At 34.8% G+C, this 18,630-nt stretch overlaps 1 protein-coding gene across 3 annotated transcripts in view; it reads right to left on the bottom strand.

Annotated features, from left to right (window-relative positions):
• Positions 1-18,630, bottom strand: part of LOC101889674 (nephrin) — a 275,261-nt gene that overhangs the window by 57,454 nt on the left and 199,177 nt on the right. For all 3 annotated transcript variants that reach the window (XM_011298259.3, XM_020034642.2, XM_011298258.3), the window contains one exon: positions 2,849-2,997. In XM_011298259.3, the coding sequence (XP_011296561.1) occupies positions 2,849-2,997 (149 nt within the window). The remainder of the gene's footprint in view (positions 1-2,848; positions 2,998-18,630) is intronic.

Raw genomic sequence — 18,630 nt, 5'->3', positions numbered from 1 at the left:
TAAAATATCTCAAATGGCAAAAATGAGGCAAATACACATTTGGCATTCCCTATGAATACCGTCTTACATCTCATTTGAAACATTTAGCAATGGCTCATTTTTTTCGGTTTCATTGAGGAATAAATAAGCGACTTGCCACGAAATGAATTGTGCGCATTAGGTATTCACATCAAATCTAATAGCTCTCTAGACGCAAAGTGTTTCATTTAGATTGTTGTTTCAAGCGTTTTACTTCATTTTCATGATGGAAGCCATGCAAAGAGTTTGGTTAATTGTGAAAGATACAGTTTGTATAGATAATCGCTGAAGGGAAAAATAAAATATTAATATGATATCCTTATATTAGGAAGAGAAAAGGAGTTTAGAGAAACTTTTGAGGGTTAAATAATTCGTTCTTTTTCAAAACTGGACTACCATTAGGTAAAAAATTTGCTCTACTAATTAATATTTTTTCAACACTTCACCATTAAGAAGATCAATTTTTTAGAGGACCTTAAATTATCAAGTAAAGGAACTTTAAAGATTTCAAAAAAATTCTTCGAAAAATTCCGCTTAAGTGAAAATCATTATATGTGGGCTTTACGAAAAGAAGGACCTGAATAGACAAAAAGAAGGACCGTATCATTCCATTGTAATACAAATTAGGAACTTCAAATACAAAATTGGAAACAATTCCGGTGAATAATGTCTCTAAAATCATCATAATACCGAATATCGGGACGTACCGCTATATTGGGGCTATACGAAAACGAGGACCGACATGGCCCATTTACGAACTTAACTAGCCTACTGGCAAAATACACAATACGAATTTGGCATTCTATCTAAATTCGTTCGAAAGATAGCGTCATTTCAACAGACAGACAGACGGACATCGATAAATCGACTTAGAATTTGACGCTGATCCACGATATATATACTTCGTTGGGTCTAACATGCTTCATAGAATATTAGGGGGTATAAAAATGTTTTGTAAGAAAAATACCAAAATGTGAATTCACTATTTTAAAACTGCTAGAAAACTGTGATGTAGTTAAAATGAATGGAATTGATTCAATTCGACCGGTTGTGAAGTGTATATATACTTTTTCACGGATGAGATGTATACCTAACTCCAATAAGCATTATCAATACAAATACAAACTTATACAACCTTAATTTTTGGATACGTGCAGCGAACTGTTTGTGTGAAAATGTTGAAAATAAACAAACAATAGATATCGAACATCTACCATTCCAGTTAGAATTGTGCCAATCTATTTAATCGAACGAACATCTCTAGTCCTGTATGATAAATGTACGTATGAGTGATATGCAATATATGAAATCACTCATACGAACTATGAACTCGAATGACGCAACTCTAATTCCAGTCTTCACTAAGGTAATGGTATCGCGGGATTTCATGATTTTTCTGCCCTGCACGATGCATGGTATGGATGGTATATTATGTTTGTCATTCCGTATGTAACTCGTAGAAATTATAATTAAACACCCAACAAAATATATACATTTCCGATCTATGCAAAATTTTAAGACTTTTATATGTACCTCTTTCCGTCGGTGGTAATCTTTTTTAAGGGTAGAAGAATATGGCTATAATGTTGGTAATTTTGGCATATTATGTCTTCAACCTCTCAGGTAGAAATAAGTCTTTATATCTTTAGAAGTAGTATGACTTAGTGTATTTTTTCGGATCATGTTAGAGTCGCAAGGCCGTCTTTCAGTATCTTCCAAAATACACCATATAATCCTATAAGTTTCCTTAATTTGTGGAAATAAACGTTTAAATGCGTTTTTAGCAAAATCCGAGTTTTGGGATATTGCTATTTTCACTAATTGAAATTCCGGCAGGAATTAAATGTCACTGCGTGTACACCGCAGAAAGTTATATTAAGGGAATCTATCCCAAAAATATTAGTGATGTGTAGCATACTAAAAGCACTGGGACCTGTTCGAATATGTGGACATTTATATGCAATTTTTTTCAAAGGCCATTACAATATTAAAATACGAAACTTGAAACAATTCCGGTGAATAATGTCGCCAAAATCATCAATATATCGAACATAGGGAGGTACCCTTTAAAGGAAGGCAACACGAAGACGTAAACCTGATTAAGAAATTTTCTGCCACAGACGGTAATACCCATTAGGAACTTACAATACGAAATTTAAAACAATTCCGGTGAATAATGTCACTAACATCATCAAAATACCGAACATAGGCAGGTACCGGTATTTGGGTTCTATATGAAGACCTTGACCAGCATATGCCAGTTTCTGTCATAGTTTTCAATTTCTATAGAATTTCAAATTCCAAATTTGAAACATTTCCGGTGAAAAATGTGTCAAAAATTATCAAAATACCGAATATTTGGAGGTATACTTATATGGTAACTATACCAAAACTTGGACCTATTTTGACAGTTGACAGGACGTTTCTTACATAATGGGAACACATGCTGCCAATTTACAGCGGATTCGGGCTAAAATTGTGACTGATCAATAATATATATAATTTATGGGATCTAAAATTTATATCTCGAGATGTTACGAACGGAATGACAAACTTAATGTACCCTCCATACTATGGTGGAAGGCATAACTAGAAGATATATTAGTCATAGGATCTCAAATTTTGATAAGTAATTAGTTAAATTCTGCTCCCATATAGAATATTAATTTTCAATCAGGAAAATTCTCCTTTATTTATATTACGTTTTGAAAAAAGAAAAAAAAAACTAAAAAATAGAAATTAAAAAAAAAATATTCCTGAATATATAATATTGTTTTTTTTTTTTTAACATAATGTATATAAATGTATATAAAATATATCATGTACTTACAATGTAATCGCCTTGACTGCCATCATTAGAATACGATTCGCTTTTCTCCGAAACGCTTGACAAGGTTTCGCCGGTAACTGTGTCGTTGTATGAGCTGGGTGCATACATTTCAATTGTTGCCGTTTTTCCAGGTTGATTTGCTGTTTCAGCTGTATTTGCAAAGAACAAACGTGTCAAATGCGTTGCACAACCGTATATGTGATCCCCACGGAGTATAAATATCAACACGGAGAGTAGTATGGTTAAAGACATATATTTATGCCGATAATTTAGGAATACGGAATGTTCATATATTATATATTTTTTTTTTTTTTTGTCCACGATATTTCCATTTGGAGGGGAAACACATAGAAAAAAATACCCTCAAATAAAAGATGCAAAGATAAATTCGTGAAAAAATAATATTGGGTAAAAATGCGCATTCAATTATTTTTGGGGTGGTAAAGAGGCGGTAGGTGTGCAGCAGGACAGGTTAGGATGAATACGTACGTGGGAGTTTTAAATAAGAGCAGCAGAAAATGACATAAAAAACAAAACGCAAACAAGTGGCATAATCACCATTGGCCATTCAGGTATTTTGGGTAGTTTAAATACAAATGCCATAAATAAAAGAGCAATGATGGCGTTGTTTTTATTGGCATATCGGCATTTTTTCACAGCACCATTGGAGGTTGCAACGTGGCGAATAGTCGCAAATGTGATGGCGTAAATGGGAAGAAGTGTGTATTAAAATTTATGCGATTTCAAGCATTTCCCATGGCAAAAATTTGAATTCCGGTCGGTTGTTTCAAGTAATTTGTCATATTTTCGTTTGATGTTAATATCATTGTCATATCGTGAATAAGTGCATGTGCATAATACGTGTTCGTCGGAGTATGTGTGTGTGTGTGAGCGCGTGTGCCAGTGAAGGCATTTGTCCATTTGGATAAATGCAATAAAAACGTCACACATGCAAACAAACAAGGGTAAATAAAATACAAAACATGTGAAAACACAGCAGAACAGCAAATAAGTGTGTGCGGGTGTGTGTGTGAATTTTTTAACATTTTAATGCATTTTATTAATATAAATGCATTAACGCATGGCGATAGTGTTGATGGTAATGATGGCGATGTCGATGATGATGACGATGACGATGGCATGACGGCAATAATGATGAGGGCAACAACGAACAACAGCGTTGACGATGAGTAAAATTGCAATGGTTACAATTGCGTTTTCATATACCAGTATGCAAGTGTGTGTGTGTGTGTGTGTTTTAACCCCCAACAGTTAGTTAGTAACCAACACCAGTACAAGCCACAGGGTTACGCCACAAATCGTTGCAACGACAACGTTGGTAATGGCGTTGATATTCCAATCCGCCATGCGATTACGATTGCGAATGGAAGATGACGATGTTGATGGCAATTATGTCGATGATGATGATGATGCGGACGATGGCGATGATGACGATAACATCACGGAGTCGGGCACATTCAATATTGCGGTGATTATTAACAGTTGTCATCACAGTGATATAGTATTTGCATCGGGCCATTTTGATTTTTAGCATTGTTGGCATTTTTGTGTTTTGTTTTATTACAGCCATCAGCATGATTCATTGCGCAACCAATCCATTCGTTCAGTTGGCATCATAGCCCAGCAACAGCATCCACAGCAGTTCAGGAACAACAATCGGAGACAGATGAAGAGGCGAGTAAAATAGAGAGAGGGGTAGAGGGAGGGAGAGAAAAAGAGAAAACATGAGTATATTGTTTAAAATATTGTATTGCTGCTGTCCGAAAAATAGACCATTTGAAAAACTTTATACATTTGGTTAGCAATTTACTCAGGCATTACACCATAAATTATCAAATGACAAATGCATGCACTTCAATTAACCAAGCAAGCAGTACATTTAGTCAATATGTTTCTCCAAAACAAAAACAACACATTTTAATATCAAAAAATAAAAAAAAGTTGAACGAAATCTTTAAACTACCATTATTGCTAATAATACAGGCATTTATCATAAATCTTGCAAAAAGTGTAGTGTCATAAATATTACAGTATTAACACATATACAAACACATATACCTTGACGGCCACATACAATAGAGTTTTTGTCATAGCTGTAATTTTATTTAAAACTTTGCCTTTACAGATACTTACATTTGCAAACTTTCGACAGATATGAGAAAATTCTATAGAAATAATAAATGTATTTCGAATTGAAAATATATATATTTTCAATTTAATAAATTTCTATGAACCAATCGCAAAAAAAAAAGAGATAGATACCAACCTAAACATGACATCCACATACATATAACCACCAGCACACGCACACACCCAGTTCATATTATACCCACTCATACAGATAAAGCACAGAATGATTGGAAGCTATACGATTCAATATCAATTTAATTTAATCAAATAATTCGTTAAGAGCAAAAATTCGGTCGTTTTCTTTGTGCCATCCATCACATTGTATTAAAATCCTGGCAAGTGGTGTTCTTTTTTTTTTTTTTTTGCTGGATGGCCAACGACAGCAGCAGCGGCAACAACAATAAAAAGGGAAATCAATCAATTTAAAATTGTTCAAGCGCACACCCACATACCCACACAACACACACACAAACACCAATACATAAATACAACAAGCCATATACTTCAGCTTGTAAACATCCATTAAACTTTTTTATTTTGATTCTCTGAATATTGTTGTTGTTGTTGTTGCTGTTTTCGTTGTAGTTTAGATAAATTAGTTGAATTGAATTGCAAAAAAAAAAAAAATAAATAAATAAAAAAGTAGAAGAAATCCATTCAGCCGATCCAGGGACTCTCCATTCCAGCATAACTGCTACCCCACCGGCCTGCCCTCAGTGTAATACCTACGACTATCCATATGTTTTCTATGGACTTCTCCGTCGGTTTTGTATCAATAATAAATTAAATAGACATTTATCTTTTAAGTTCAGATATCCATCTTCCGAATAGCACAAAAGAAAAAAAAAATAATAACGAAATACACACTTATCTCGGCAACTACATGTTGGCTTTACACGAACACACACAAATGGACGGATAGACAAATAGCCTTTTTTAATGTGGTTTTTTCGCCATTGATGAGGTTTTGTCAATAATTTGGAAGCGCGAAAATGGAAGGGGAATTTTTCCCAACAGAAAGAAGTTTATGTCTTTTGAAATAATAATTTCTTGTGGCATAACAAAAGTTTGCAAAGCGTTTTAAGTTGTAATGAAACATTTGTCAGTGGGTTAAAGCAGACAACAAAAAATGAATTGCTATTATTTCTTTTATGAGGCTCAAATTTAATGAGGTCTTGATATTCAATACCCGATTTTTCGATAAATAAAATGATATTGCCGGGTTCGAAGGAGAACTATCCTTCGCGAAAAGGCACAATTCACCAAAGAGAAAGAAAAGAAATAGAAAACCAATCCAAGCTAGAGCAAAAAAGAGTAATGATCTTTGAATCCCTTGAAAGAATCTCTCGCAGATGGAGCCTTTCGAATCTCTTGACAATCTACTTGAAGGAATAATAACACAAAACTAAATAAAAAGTCTAATTAAAGCCAACTTGTTCATAAATAGTTTGTTACCCAACAAATGTACTGCAAATTCTATGAACAAAATCAGACGAAACGGTTAAAGCTAGAATCTTACAATTCTACATGTGGAAAGTCTTGGAGAGTAGTCGTGTGTTAAGGCTGGGTTTTTTTTTTTTTTTTTTTTTTTTTGGAAATTCTTGCTTAAATAATACGCAAAGTACTAAAAATTGAATACTTTGTATTGGAAAAACGGTAAGAGCTACAATTTGGCTAGGAAATTTGGAAAGAGAGTCACTGAGGAAGTGCAGGATAGATGTACCAAAGGGGTTTTGGAAATTCGAACTGTAAGGTTATGAAAAGACCCAAAAGTTAACGAAAGTTAATGGTTAACACTGGTACCATTTGGTATTATGTGAAAGGAGAGAGCTAAAAAACTTGAAATTTGGCATGAGAATCGAGGTGGGAAAGAAAGAAAGTTTGACTCATGAAAGTGAGGAGTACTAAGTGTGCGAACTGTACTAAAGGGTACTAAATTTGAAACAGTTTGGTTGAGGGTGAACGAATGAAGCTGGAATTTTGAAATTATGTATTGGGGTCCCTGTTGGTGGTGGATTTGTGATAAAGAGGTGGTTTTGTGATGTGTACTACAAGTGCCTGAAAAGTACTAAATAGTACTATATTTAGCACAATTTGATATTCGGCGAACAAATAGTTCTTGGAATCTGAAATCTGATATTAGGATCATAGTTCATTAGTAGCCTGGACATTTGGAGGTGGTTTTGGGAATATATACTATGAGTGTACGAATAGTACTGAATGGTACTAAATTTGGCATTGGGTAAAGGGATAGGGCTGGAATCCCGAAATTTGATTTTGAGATTTCTCTTGGTATCTGGAATAGTGATATAGAGGTATAGGTTTGGAAATGTGTAATTGTACGAAAAGTACTAAATTTGGTATTGGGTGAAAGAATAGAGCTGAAATCCTGAAATTAGATGTAGATATCATTGTTAGTATCTGTGGTTAAGATATGTATTTGGTTTTGGAAATGTGTACCATAATTGTTCGAAGAGCATTAAGTGTTACTTAATTGGGTATAGGGTGAGAAAAGGAGCAGTTTTTAGATATGTGTGCTATAATTGTACTAAATGGTACTAAAGCTAAAATCCTAAAATTTGATATAGATATCACTGTTGCTATCTGGTATTGAGATCTGGTGGTAGTTTCTTGTATATGGTACTAATTTTGAAATACTCTTGTTGTCTTGCATGGAGAGATGTAGATTTTTCTGGGTATGCGTACTAAATGTTACTAAATTTGATATTGAACAAAGGGATGTGCAGAAATTTTGATACTAAGTTCACTGGTGGTTTCTGAAATCGTTTTGAAATTTACAATTAAGATAACGCACACACACAAATAGGTACAATAGGTGTCCGTGAAAAAATTGCGACATGGCTGTCAGCTTCTAATTGACTGTTATGTCAATTTTAAAGATTTTCCATATCATTTTGAAATTTTTGCTACATTTTAATGTCTGCCCTTATGGCATTTAATACCGTCAACATTCTGTTGTAATATACCGTCTGGACCTTCTACCACCCAAGAATTTCCACTGAAAAACATTTCAGAGTTTTTCAATTCGCTGTTTATATGAAGAGTCCAAAGAGGCGTATGCATCGCAACACATTCATTTGAAGTGACATATTGTTCAAAACATCAGATATCGACAATTCAATTAAAATTCTAAATTATCAAAACACATCGACGCGTTTGCGTAAACAAATACAGAATGTTTGTTTGCATAACCTTTGTAATTAAATATGCATTATTTGGCGAATGTATTACTGCTGGCTGTTGTCGTTGTTTTTGTTTGCTTCGCGATTGTCATTCTAAGCGCGTTGTAAACATGTAAATTTGTCAATGGCAAAATACTAAAAAATTAAAGCGTACATGTATGTGTATTGAATGAGGTATCGTTTCGTTTGAAATGAAAAATTCCGTTCTGATATCTCAAATAGAATAGTTTGGTACAATTCAGATTGTGTAATTAGTTTTTGATTTATTTTTTTTTTAGTTACCCACTTCAATAAACAAATATGATCATTGTCATATATTTACAAATCCACAACAAATTCACTCAAAATATTCGTCCGCACCCAGATAAATAAATGAAAATCATTTGAATATTATGGGCAGAGGGCGACTCAACTGCAACGCAAGTGCCACGACAAATACAAATACGTATTTATTTGTGAGCAAATAAGTCCGCTATTTCCATAATAAGGACATTGAAAAAAGGCTTAAAATAGTAATAACAAAAAAATATGTACATATACATGTATTTAACCAATAATATGTGGGTTTTTGTGATAATTTAGGGGTAATTTTCTTTGAATTGAAAATGCTGTGTAATTATTATTTTTTTTATTTAAATTTGTTAAATTCCCGCAAAAAAAGCAACTTTCACATACACATATATACTCTCGGCCAGACCACAATGGGCACATGGTTGATTGATAAATATGAAGCAGACGTACAATTTCCCTACCGATGGTAAATGGATAAGTTTCATCTCTAATAGCACCAAAGATTTGCGTTTATCCTATTATTATTTGCCTTATTAAGTTAGCCTGGGACAAAACGAGGGCAAAAGGAAAGACCCTTGCAAACGAAATGCAATTTGTTGTCCTTTTTTCTACCTTTAGCCATTGCAAAACAAAGATTCAACCTCCTGCCATAATTAAAGTGTGTATGTGTGTGTGTGTGTGTGACTACAAAATGTCAAAGGAACGAAAATATCTGGTCTATAAAAACTAAATAAATAATGATGACAATGATAATGACGGAAAAGCCCACAGACGAACGTTGTTATTTTGTCGCAGCTCCAAAGGATATTGGAGCATATGAAATTTAAATTTTAGGGATTTGTCCTGGGGACGTTTCTCTTGTTTGCCTCTTTCTTTTTAATAAATAATAGTTACTAGCAAAAAGGGCTCCAAGACATGGGCACCCAACGGCACACACATACAAACATATTCTTATATTGGCTGGCTACGCACGTGTGTGTCTGTGCGGAGAATGGCGGTCAGAAGCAATGCTCCATTGTGGGCTGAAAATGTTATTAAGAATCCATTTGTTGGTCTTTTACTCGGTAATCGTTTTGCATATGACAAACACAACAACGACAACCCTAAATAAATGGACAAAATATGGAACAACAAAGTATTTAGGTATGCTACTTAACAGTCTGACCCTCCCTTTTCTATGCCACACTAAGGTTAAGATAACCACACCACACCACCCCAACCCCCAAAAACACATTTTGCAGAATATATGCCCAGCTCAGAAATATTTTTCGGTTCATTCTTTTAATGTATTTCCAACAATGACAGACGACAAAAAAGTTAAAACGTGGGACGAAGATTGAGGTTTACCTCGAAGACCAGCAGAACGACCCAATAGAATATCAAGTATTTTTCCCTAGCCTTTTTTTTGCAAAAAGTCTTATAAATAATTTACAAGCAGACAAACTTCACATACACATGCATAAACCCATACACGTACATAGTTCCATGCGAAATTGCTGAGTAAATCTACATGTGAGTGTTTAAGAAGTTAGAGAAGGAATAAGTGGAAGAAAATATGGATGGATATAAAAGAAACTGAATAAAAATGTTAAAGTCAACCAAAAAATTTTGACAACAAAAATAAAAACAAATATCCATAAAAAGGAGCATATAAGAATAAGCACTCTACACTTTTTGAGACAAGGCGAAAACCGAACAAACAATCAGTAAAGGATTCTGTCAAAAATACTACGACCTTATTTAGTCCTAGATCGCAGAGAAGAAAAAATTCTGGGTTGTTACAAAGCAAACTCAAACGTGGAAATGTATAACCACCAAGACTTAATGGAGTTTATATATCATCTCTCGTTCCATATATCAATGCTATACAGTACATAAAAAATGGACGAAACAACTTAGTTGGACGGACGTATCGTTTTTGGTGTATAATTTACACCAAATGAGAGGGAAATGTGTATAGAAGTCATATCCAAATCTGAACTGATTTTATTTCTACAACATCTATGATATCTTGAATGGAACATCATTCCATATTACGGATTTAGAGCACATATATTGAACACATATACAGGGTGAGATGAAACAACTGCAACCAAATTCAGACTGCTGTCATTTCCAAGCCACTAGTCCGACAGCTCTTAAAATTATTCCAGTGAAAGCTCATTATATTTTTTGGTGAGAATTTTCCAGAAAAATTGTGTGATGGTGTGATTTCTTTATATTTGGCTCGAAAACCACAAGTGGCTATCGTTAGAGCATTCCAGCATTTAAATGTGAATAAATCTTTTGTGTCTCGTACCATCGCTCGTTATAGTGATACTGGTAGAGTAGCCTGACGTCAAGAATTGGACGGAAGAAAACATCAACATCAGCAGAAATGGTTCGAAAAGTAAAGAAGCGACTTGATCGAAACCCGCGTCGCAGTGGCCGAAAAATTGCTCGTGAGCCGAACATACCGCAATATTCCATTCGGCAAAAATTGAAAAATGAGCCATTGAAATTCCAAAGAGTGCAAGAACTTACACCGCAACAGGAAAAAATAGACTCAAAAGAGCTAAAGAGTTGCTTCGCTTGACCGAAAGTGCTGAACTGACGAATCTTGTTTTCTCCGATGAGAAAACATTCGTTTTCCAGCAGTTTGTAAATAAACAAAATGATCGTGTTTACTTGCCAAAGAGGTCGGTTGGACACCAGAACTCAAGCGCCGGCCATGGTGATGGAGAGCCCACACCATAACAGCAGATGGTCGCTCTCCGCTCGTATTAATCGACCGTGGCATCAGAATAAATGCCTTGGACATTCCAACAGGACTCAGCACCATCGCACCATTATCTCACCCTGTATAAGAGCTATAACTGCATCGCAATCGATTTTTAACAAATTTGACATTCTTGCTTCTAGATAACATTAGGTAGTCTGTACCAAAATCGTCTTATTTGGGGGAATATTATACATTTGTTGCACAATGTACCTGGAATTGTACGAAGATATATATAAGAGCTTATCCAAATCTGAACCCATCTCGGCACAATTAGACAGAGGTATTTTTGGCTGTCTCTGATATATCGAATCGAAAACCATTGTTATGGGCTATCGGCCGATTAGAATATCACATGGGATGAAACATAAGACTTTCACTAACATTAGGTCATATTTCCCAAAATCCATTTTAATGGGCTGACATTACGCGTTTACGTTACGCGCACTTTGTTCACAAGAATAAATGGACAGACATGCATAAATCGACTCAGAATATGATTATATATCGATTATTAAAAATGAACTGTAGGTCTATCTCCTTGGGTGTATTCGCATGTTACAAACAAAATCATAATACTCTGTGCCACAACGTGGTGTAGGGTATAAAAATGACGTTGTTACGACATCCAAATAGAAATCAAGAAATATTGCGAACACAAACAAATCACAAACACGCACAGACAATTGGAAGACTCGGCGTGTGACAACTTTTAGTACACAAAGGGGGATATCTCGTTCACGAAACAGCAGGAAAAGGAAGTGCGAGGATTCTTTTGTGGCCATGACTATGGGTCCCGTTATAATTCCTATGCTTGTGTAGTTGTAGTTTGTGTCAAATTGGATGATGTTGTAGTTGAAGTGGTGGCGACAATGTCACTGAAGTTGTGGCAGGATGTTACTTTCACCAAATGACATCATTATAATTCGAATGATGTGCCATGAATAAAATATTAAAACATTCATTGTTGGATTACTACGAATATAAATTGCATCCGTCTTGTTCATCGCTCAATTAATAGAATACGTTCAAGGCAATATTCGGAATGGTGTGGGGTAACATAACGTGATTTGACTAATTTGTAAAAATCAATCGATGATCTATAAATTTTTAACACAACCTTCTACAAAAGCACATTTTGAAATTTCAAGAGAAATGTTTAATGTCTCAATAAACGTCAATCGCTGAAGACAAAACCAGCACCTTCCCAGCCTGAAATCGCACACAAAAATGCAATTCAAAATGAACTTATCTGCATTAGCTGCACGTTTGCTGCAGAAATCAGTATTTTTTCAACTTTCTAGTTAGCGAGTGAGTATTTTCATGGCGTCTAAATCGAATCGTACTTCAAGTGAAGCCAACAAAAACAATTGAAGCCAAGTTACTAAAAGTTTTCTCATAAATGCACACACACACACACACAAAGACACACTTTTTGATACTTCCTTAAAATTCAATTCAAGTACAAGGAAGGGACGTGTTTTTCCCAAAATTGCAGCCCATAACCGCCAACATGACTGCCAATGCATGCCATATAGCGGAATGATTTGGCGATACATTCCAGATGTGGTAGCATGGCAGCATGGCAACAGGAGTACCATCTCCTTAGCAAACAAAGTAATCTTGGGTACATAGTTAAGGGAGCGTTGGTGCCAGAACAATAGCGGATATGTCAAAATGTTATTGCAATGTTGTACAGAGTCGTTGAAATTTGTAGTTTGCTGTTGTTTTTCTTCTTCTTCATCTTCTATTCTACTTTTGTCTACTTGAGATTCAATAAAATGTAGCTGTCTGTAAATGTACAAGCGAGTCATGTTAAGTCCAATGACTATTTACGGACATTTTGTAATGTAATGACAGCAATGGCCGCAACAGCCCCCTTGAGATACTAAAAGTCACGCAAATTGAAGGGGAACACTCAAACATGCACATAGCATGACTTGTAGGTATTGAAGCGTGTGTAAAAATGGCCCTGGAGGTCGATTCGATATAATTCAATTAGCCAATAAAACGCCACACACTATTTTAGGTCCAGCAGACATGTATTTTGTAAAGAATCTGGAAAAAATGAACTTAGTTTTTTTAAGGGAAATTTAGACTATAGAGTGGAATATGAATCTGTTCTCATAGATAGTACATTTTAAAAGCACTAATCCATAGAGCTCCCCAAAATATTATTCGTATGCCCCTTATGTTTTCAAATAATTGCAAGGAAATTATAACTTTTAGTCAGTAGATTTTTTAGGTGTGTGTCTCCTAACATATCCTAGAAGACTTCTGATGCATTTTATAAATATATTTCTTGTAAATTGCAAATTCATGTTTTTACATCATTAAAATCATCCATTTGTGACAAAAATCATCCACATATGTCCATATTAACACATCTCGGAATATTTGGTATTTTGAAACTTTCAACCATAACTTCCGACCAAAGTGGTTTTAATTTGGCATTATGTATTCTCTTAAGGTGATGGTATTGTATATGTTTAGACATAAGGACCTTATTGCGGTACTGATCGATTTAATGCATAAATGTAGCAAGTATGCATGCTATCGTATAACCAAACATATACAAATAATTACCAACAATTGCTTTTCAATTCAATAGTTTTTGAACTTATCTTGATTAAATTTCTGTATTAAGATTATTAAATAAGTATAAATTCGACTCAGGAAAGTTATTTTAAAATTCTTTTAAGAAGTTCTCTCTTTATTAATTTTACTGTCATAATTTTCAAATTACGATTGTTCAATGTTGTTTCAGATTTTGGAAAAGAGCTTATTTTCCTCATTACCAAGTAAAAAGTCGGCAAATCTCGACATGCATACTCTATGGCACGAATATACATTACTCGGTAATGTATAAAATAAGATACTTTGCCTTGACAATCATTGTTTTTTATTTTTGCAACCAACTGACAATGTAAATGACAAGCTTTTTACAATAAGTTGCAATGAGCTATTTGCCCCATGTTACGCCCAAATTTTTGCTGGAACATAACTGTATAAAAATATTCATTAAATAAGGAATTATTACAGAAATACATCTTTTCGTTCACCGTATGCAGACATTGCGAACATTGTGAATATTCAATGGACCCACATAATTTTTCTATAAAATATTGTTATCCAACATTTCCTCTGGAAAACGCAATAGAATCCGGAAGACATTTTGCATATTTTGTAATGCAATGCTGTTTGTCTAATGTTTGAGCAACAGCTATACACACGCATGCTATGGAAACTGCAGAGTACCCCCTCCCCCCAACGCCTTAGCACTATGCCGTAAAATGAGAAGAATGAGAGGAAATCATTGCTCTCCAGTGTCATTCTTGAAATAAAAACATTTCATATTTTCCTATTCTCCTAGTTTCTTTCCACACCCACTCACATCACCATCAGAAATATAATAATCGCAACAAAAAAAAAAAAAAAAAAAAAAAAAGAAAAAACTGAAGAGTTCACAAAGCTTTGCAGTATTTGATATCTCAAACAAACTCCCTTACACATGCCTGCGCTCCCCGCGCTGATTCTCCTGGCATTTTGGTGCGTATCAGCAAACAATTCCACTTGCAAATAGACAAACTGATACTCGCATTAGACAACCTTCAACCGACTGCCGGACGTTGAGTAGCAGCAACAAAAGAAAAACAGTTAAAATCCTGAAAATTTATCATAAAAACTAAGAAAAATGGACTTGATGTCGAATAAAAGCACACAGACTGCCAACCAAAGAGGATGTGTCCGTAAAGATGGGACTAAAATAATTCACAGTTAAATGCTAAAGACTTTTTCCTCTTTAGTCGGAGTCGGACTAAAAAATTCTGCAAAAGAAGATTTATACCAGCTAGTAGTTTGTCAATAGAATTTGTTTAAAGAATTTAAATTTGCTCAGATGGCCATGCTAGTTTCAAGTTTTGAACTTAAGCTCACAATATCTTATAGGGGTGGAGTTGTTCTCATTAAACCTTTTCCTGTGAAAGCGTAAAAAATGAAGAAGATTTTTCAGACTCCAGGTAATGCAAATTCTTGCGAGTAATTAATAACACAGAGAAGTGCAGGTGTATACAGAATGCGAGAAACCAAGTAAAAATATCATATTTCATATTAAAAATGTATTTAAAATTAAAATACGAAAGATGTGATATTTATGACCAAAAAAAGGAGGAATGCGTTTTCTTTTCATGAAATAAAATAAACATTCTTTAATTGGGTTGTGCTGAGTTCAGGGAAGGGAATGACTGAGGTAAAGAAGCAGCACAAATCCTGTTAATGAACACGGCCTTGGCTATTCAAAAGCAAAGCTACAAAAGCAGCATGGGAAAGATCAAAGGCAAATATCCTTCGGGTAAAAATAAAACATATGATGAGCTGGGGTGTGGATTAGCTGGAAATCGGATAAATCATGTTGAATGTGGAGGTTACACAAAGCATAATTTATTATAATACACGCTGTCATATGGATAGAGAGGGTATATATCATTTGATGCGGCCAAAACCTGCCTCATCGAAATAAAGGTTTTAGATTCTAGGTCTCTTTGGACCAACCTCGTTTCTGGACATTTGGAGTCGATCTAGCGATGTCCGTCCGCCTGTCTGTCTGGCTGGCAGGCTGGTGCGCACGATAACTATCGAAGGTAGTATCCGATTTGGTCCAAACTTGGTACATCGTAATACATTTGTCAAACCTAGATCGAGTTCAGAGATGGACAACATTGGTACCCCCCCCCCCCCCCCCACAAAAGGTCAAAATTTTAAAAAATATATTTTTTTGCACAGAAAGAGAAACGATAATCCGATATTGCTCCAACTTTGCAAATGCTAATATTTACGTGAGCGCTATCAATATCAGTCCACTCCATCAAGTACATCCCCACAAATGGTCAAAATGTTGAATAATTACAACTCTCATAAAAAGTGATGTTAGAGTTCGACTCTCTTTAAATTTCACACATCCCAATATTTCTATTTCCAAGGTCTGGTGTTAAGATAGAGTATATCGGTCCACTCCTTCTGGTACCTCTCCCACACAAGATCGACATTTTCAAAAAAAGGTGCAAAAATGGATAATATCTGCCCACTCCATCAAGTGTCTTATAAGTCTTATAAAATGTGATGTAAGAAACCGACTGTCTTAGTTAATTTCACACATCCTAATATTTTTATAAACACAAGATCTGGTGTTAAGATGAAATATATCGGTCCACTCCTTCTGGTACCTCCCCCATAAAAGATCGAAATTTTGAATATCCATTAAGCTCATAAAACGCGAAATTAACATCGGATTTCACTTAGACTTGCCACATCTGAATATTTCTCTCAACACAGGATCTGTTAAGAACGGTAGAGATCGGAACATTCCTTCTGTAACCTCCCCACAAAGGGTCAAAGTTTTGCATAACCAAAAGGATTATAAAAAAATCAGAAATAAGTATAAGGTTCTCTTTATATTTCGCACATCCCATTATTTCCACTAAGAAAAGATCCGCTGTGAAGATGGGATACATCGGTCCAAGACTTAGTACATCCCAGTATTTCCATCAACACAACGTCTTTTATAAAGATGGTAGAGATCGGACCATTTCCTTTGCCTGCCCCACATAGGGTTCAAGATTTTGAAAAACACAGCGATCGAAGGAAGCGCAATAAGCAATCAACACTCTTCAAATTTCACATATACAAACATGTGAACCCTTTCTGATACCTCACTCACAAAGAGTCACAATTTTCCATACTTTTATCTGTCATAACTTGCGAAACAAGTCAGCGATTCTTTACAACTTGCTATATCTAAATATATCTCTCTTTGTCAGAACCCTGAGATGAATATGGAATTTATGATTTTCCATAAATTTGATATGAATGTTCGATGTTCTTGTAATATTGCCCATACCAATATTTTAATATGTATAAGATGAAGCATAGAATATTAACATATATTTTCTAAAATTATCACATATGTAATGTAAAGTGAAGGAAGTAGTCGATATAGTGCAAACCTAGCACGTCGCAATATTTGTATCATATTTATTTAGGTCCGATACGAAATGGTCCATTCCTTCGGAACCTACTACATAAGGGGTTAAACATTTAAATAATCATAACAGAAGTTAAAATATTTTTAATAATCGTACATTGGCAGAGGGTCTACATCTGCCGGCAAAACCGACAGATACTTTTTAACTTTTTTATTTTTACTTCAAAACTGTGAAAAAGTGTCTAACAAAAGAAGAATGTTGTGGAATTTGTTGTTAATATGTTCCAAGTAGAAAGGAATCAGCTTCTGAGTTGCATTGTTTCAACTTCCTTTAATTCAACCTTTTATGGCTAGAAACCAAGTAAATTTTAAAATGAAAAAAAAAACAAGAGCTTCATAATATAGTATAGAAAATATGCAATCTCCAAATTACTTTTTTAAAAAGTATTTAATATATTTTTAAGTATATTTCCTATATTATATAATAAAACCACCTTTAACAGTGATCCAGTTAGTAGAAGGTATGCCTTTTTTTAAGATTATACTTCTGCTTGTGTGGAAAATCATTTTTTCTTAAGTTTTTTTTACAAAAAAAAAAAAAATATGCACAAATTTGACAACCAGAGCAAACTCAAACCAATTCTATTCACAATAAATTCAGCACCCTCAATCACTTGTTCTTCCCTCCCATAATAGCTGGAGCATTATAGTGCGATAATAATTTGCATAAAATACGAATGTAAATCACTCTCATGGGCAGCGACATGCGCTCTTTTTGTCCAATACTCGTCCAAAATCCATGGAATTGAATTATGAATCTCTGACAAATTTATGGGGAAAAAATTCGTGGCCATACTACAGTGGTGGCACGCACTACCAGAAAAACAGTCAAAAATCGAAAATAAAGAGCAATCACATGACAGACACGAACATAAGAGAAAAGACAACGAAAACAAATAACATAGGATGGATTAAACTATGGGCTTTGACAAAAAAGGAAGCTACGGATATGAGCGCAAATAACTGAATGATAGTGGTTGAGGATTGTGACAGCAAGCTTTGGTGTGGGTTTTAGGCAGACCGGCTGGCAGTTTGATGTCATTTACAGGCCACATAAGTTATTGATGATTTACTGTTATTCGCTAGACACACACACAAACAGAGAAACTTGAAGACCAGTAGTCCTACGCTCCCATTGATAATAGAAAACAATGCGAGTCAGGTTCATGTGGAATCGGGGTGGTTATCAATTTCGAAGTCTGAAATTGATTGAGAGCACATTTTTCTTAAACAGTCATACGTCTTCGATTGTTGGCTTTGTTCAATTGTTACAATATTACATTTGCTGGGTCCTTTTGGTACTGTACTACTTCGTTATCAAACACGTTTGTTTCAATGT

This window comes from Musca domestica, unplaced genomic scaffold (assembly GCF_030504385.1).
Source record: "Musca domestica strain aabys unplaced genomic scaffold, Musca_domestica.polishedcontigs.V.1.1 31, whole genome shotgun sequence".
NCBI lineage: Eukaryota > Metazoa > Arthropoda > Insecta > Diptera > Muscidae > Musca > Musca domestica.
This window is presented reverse-complemented; position numbering and strand designations above follow the sequence as displayed.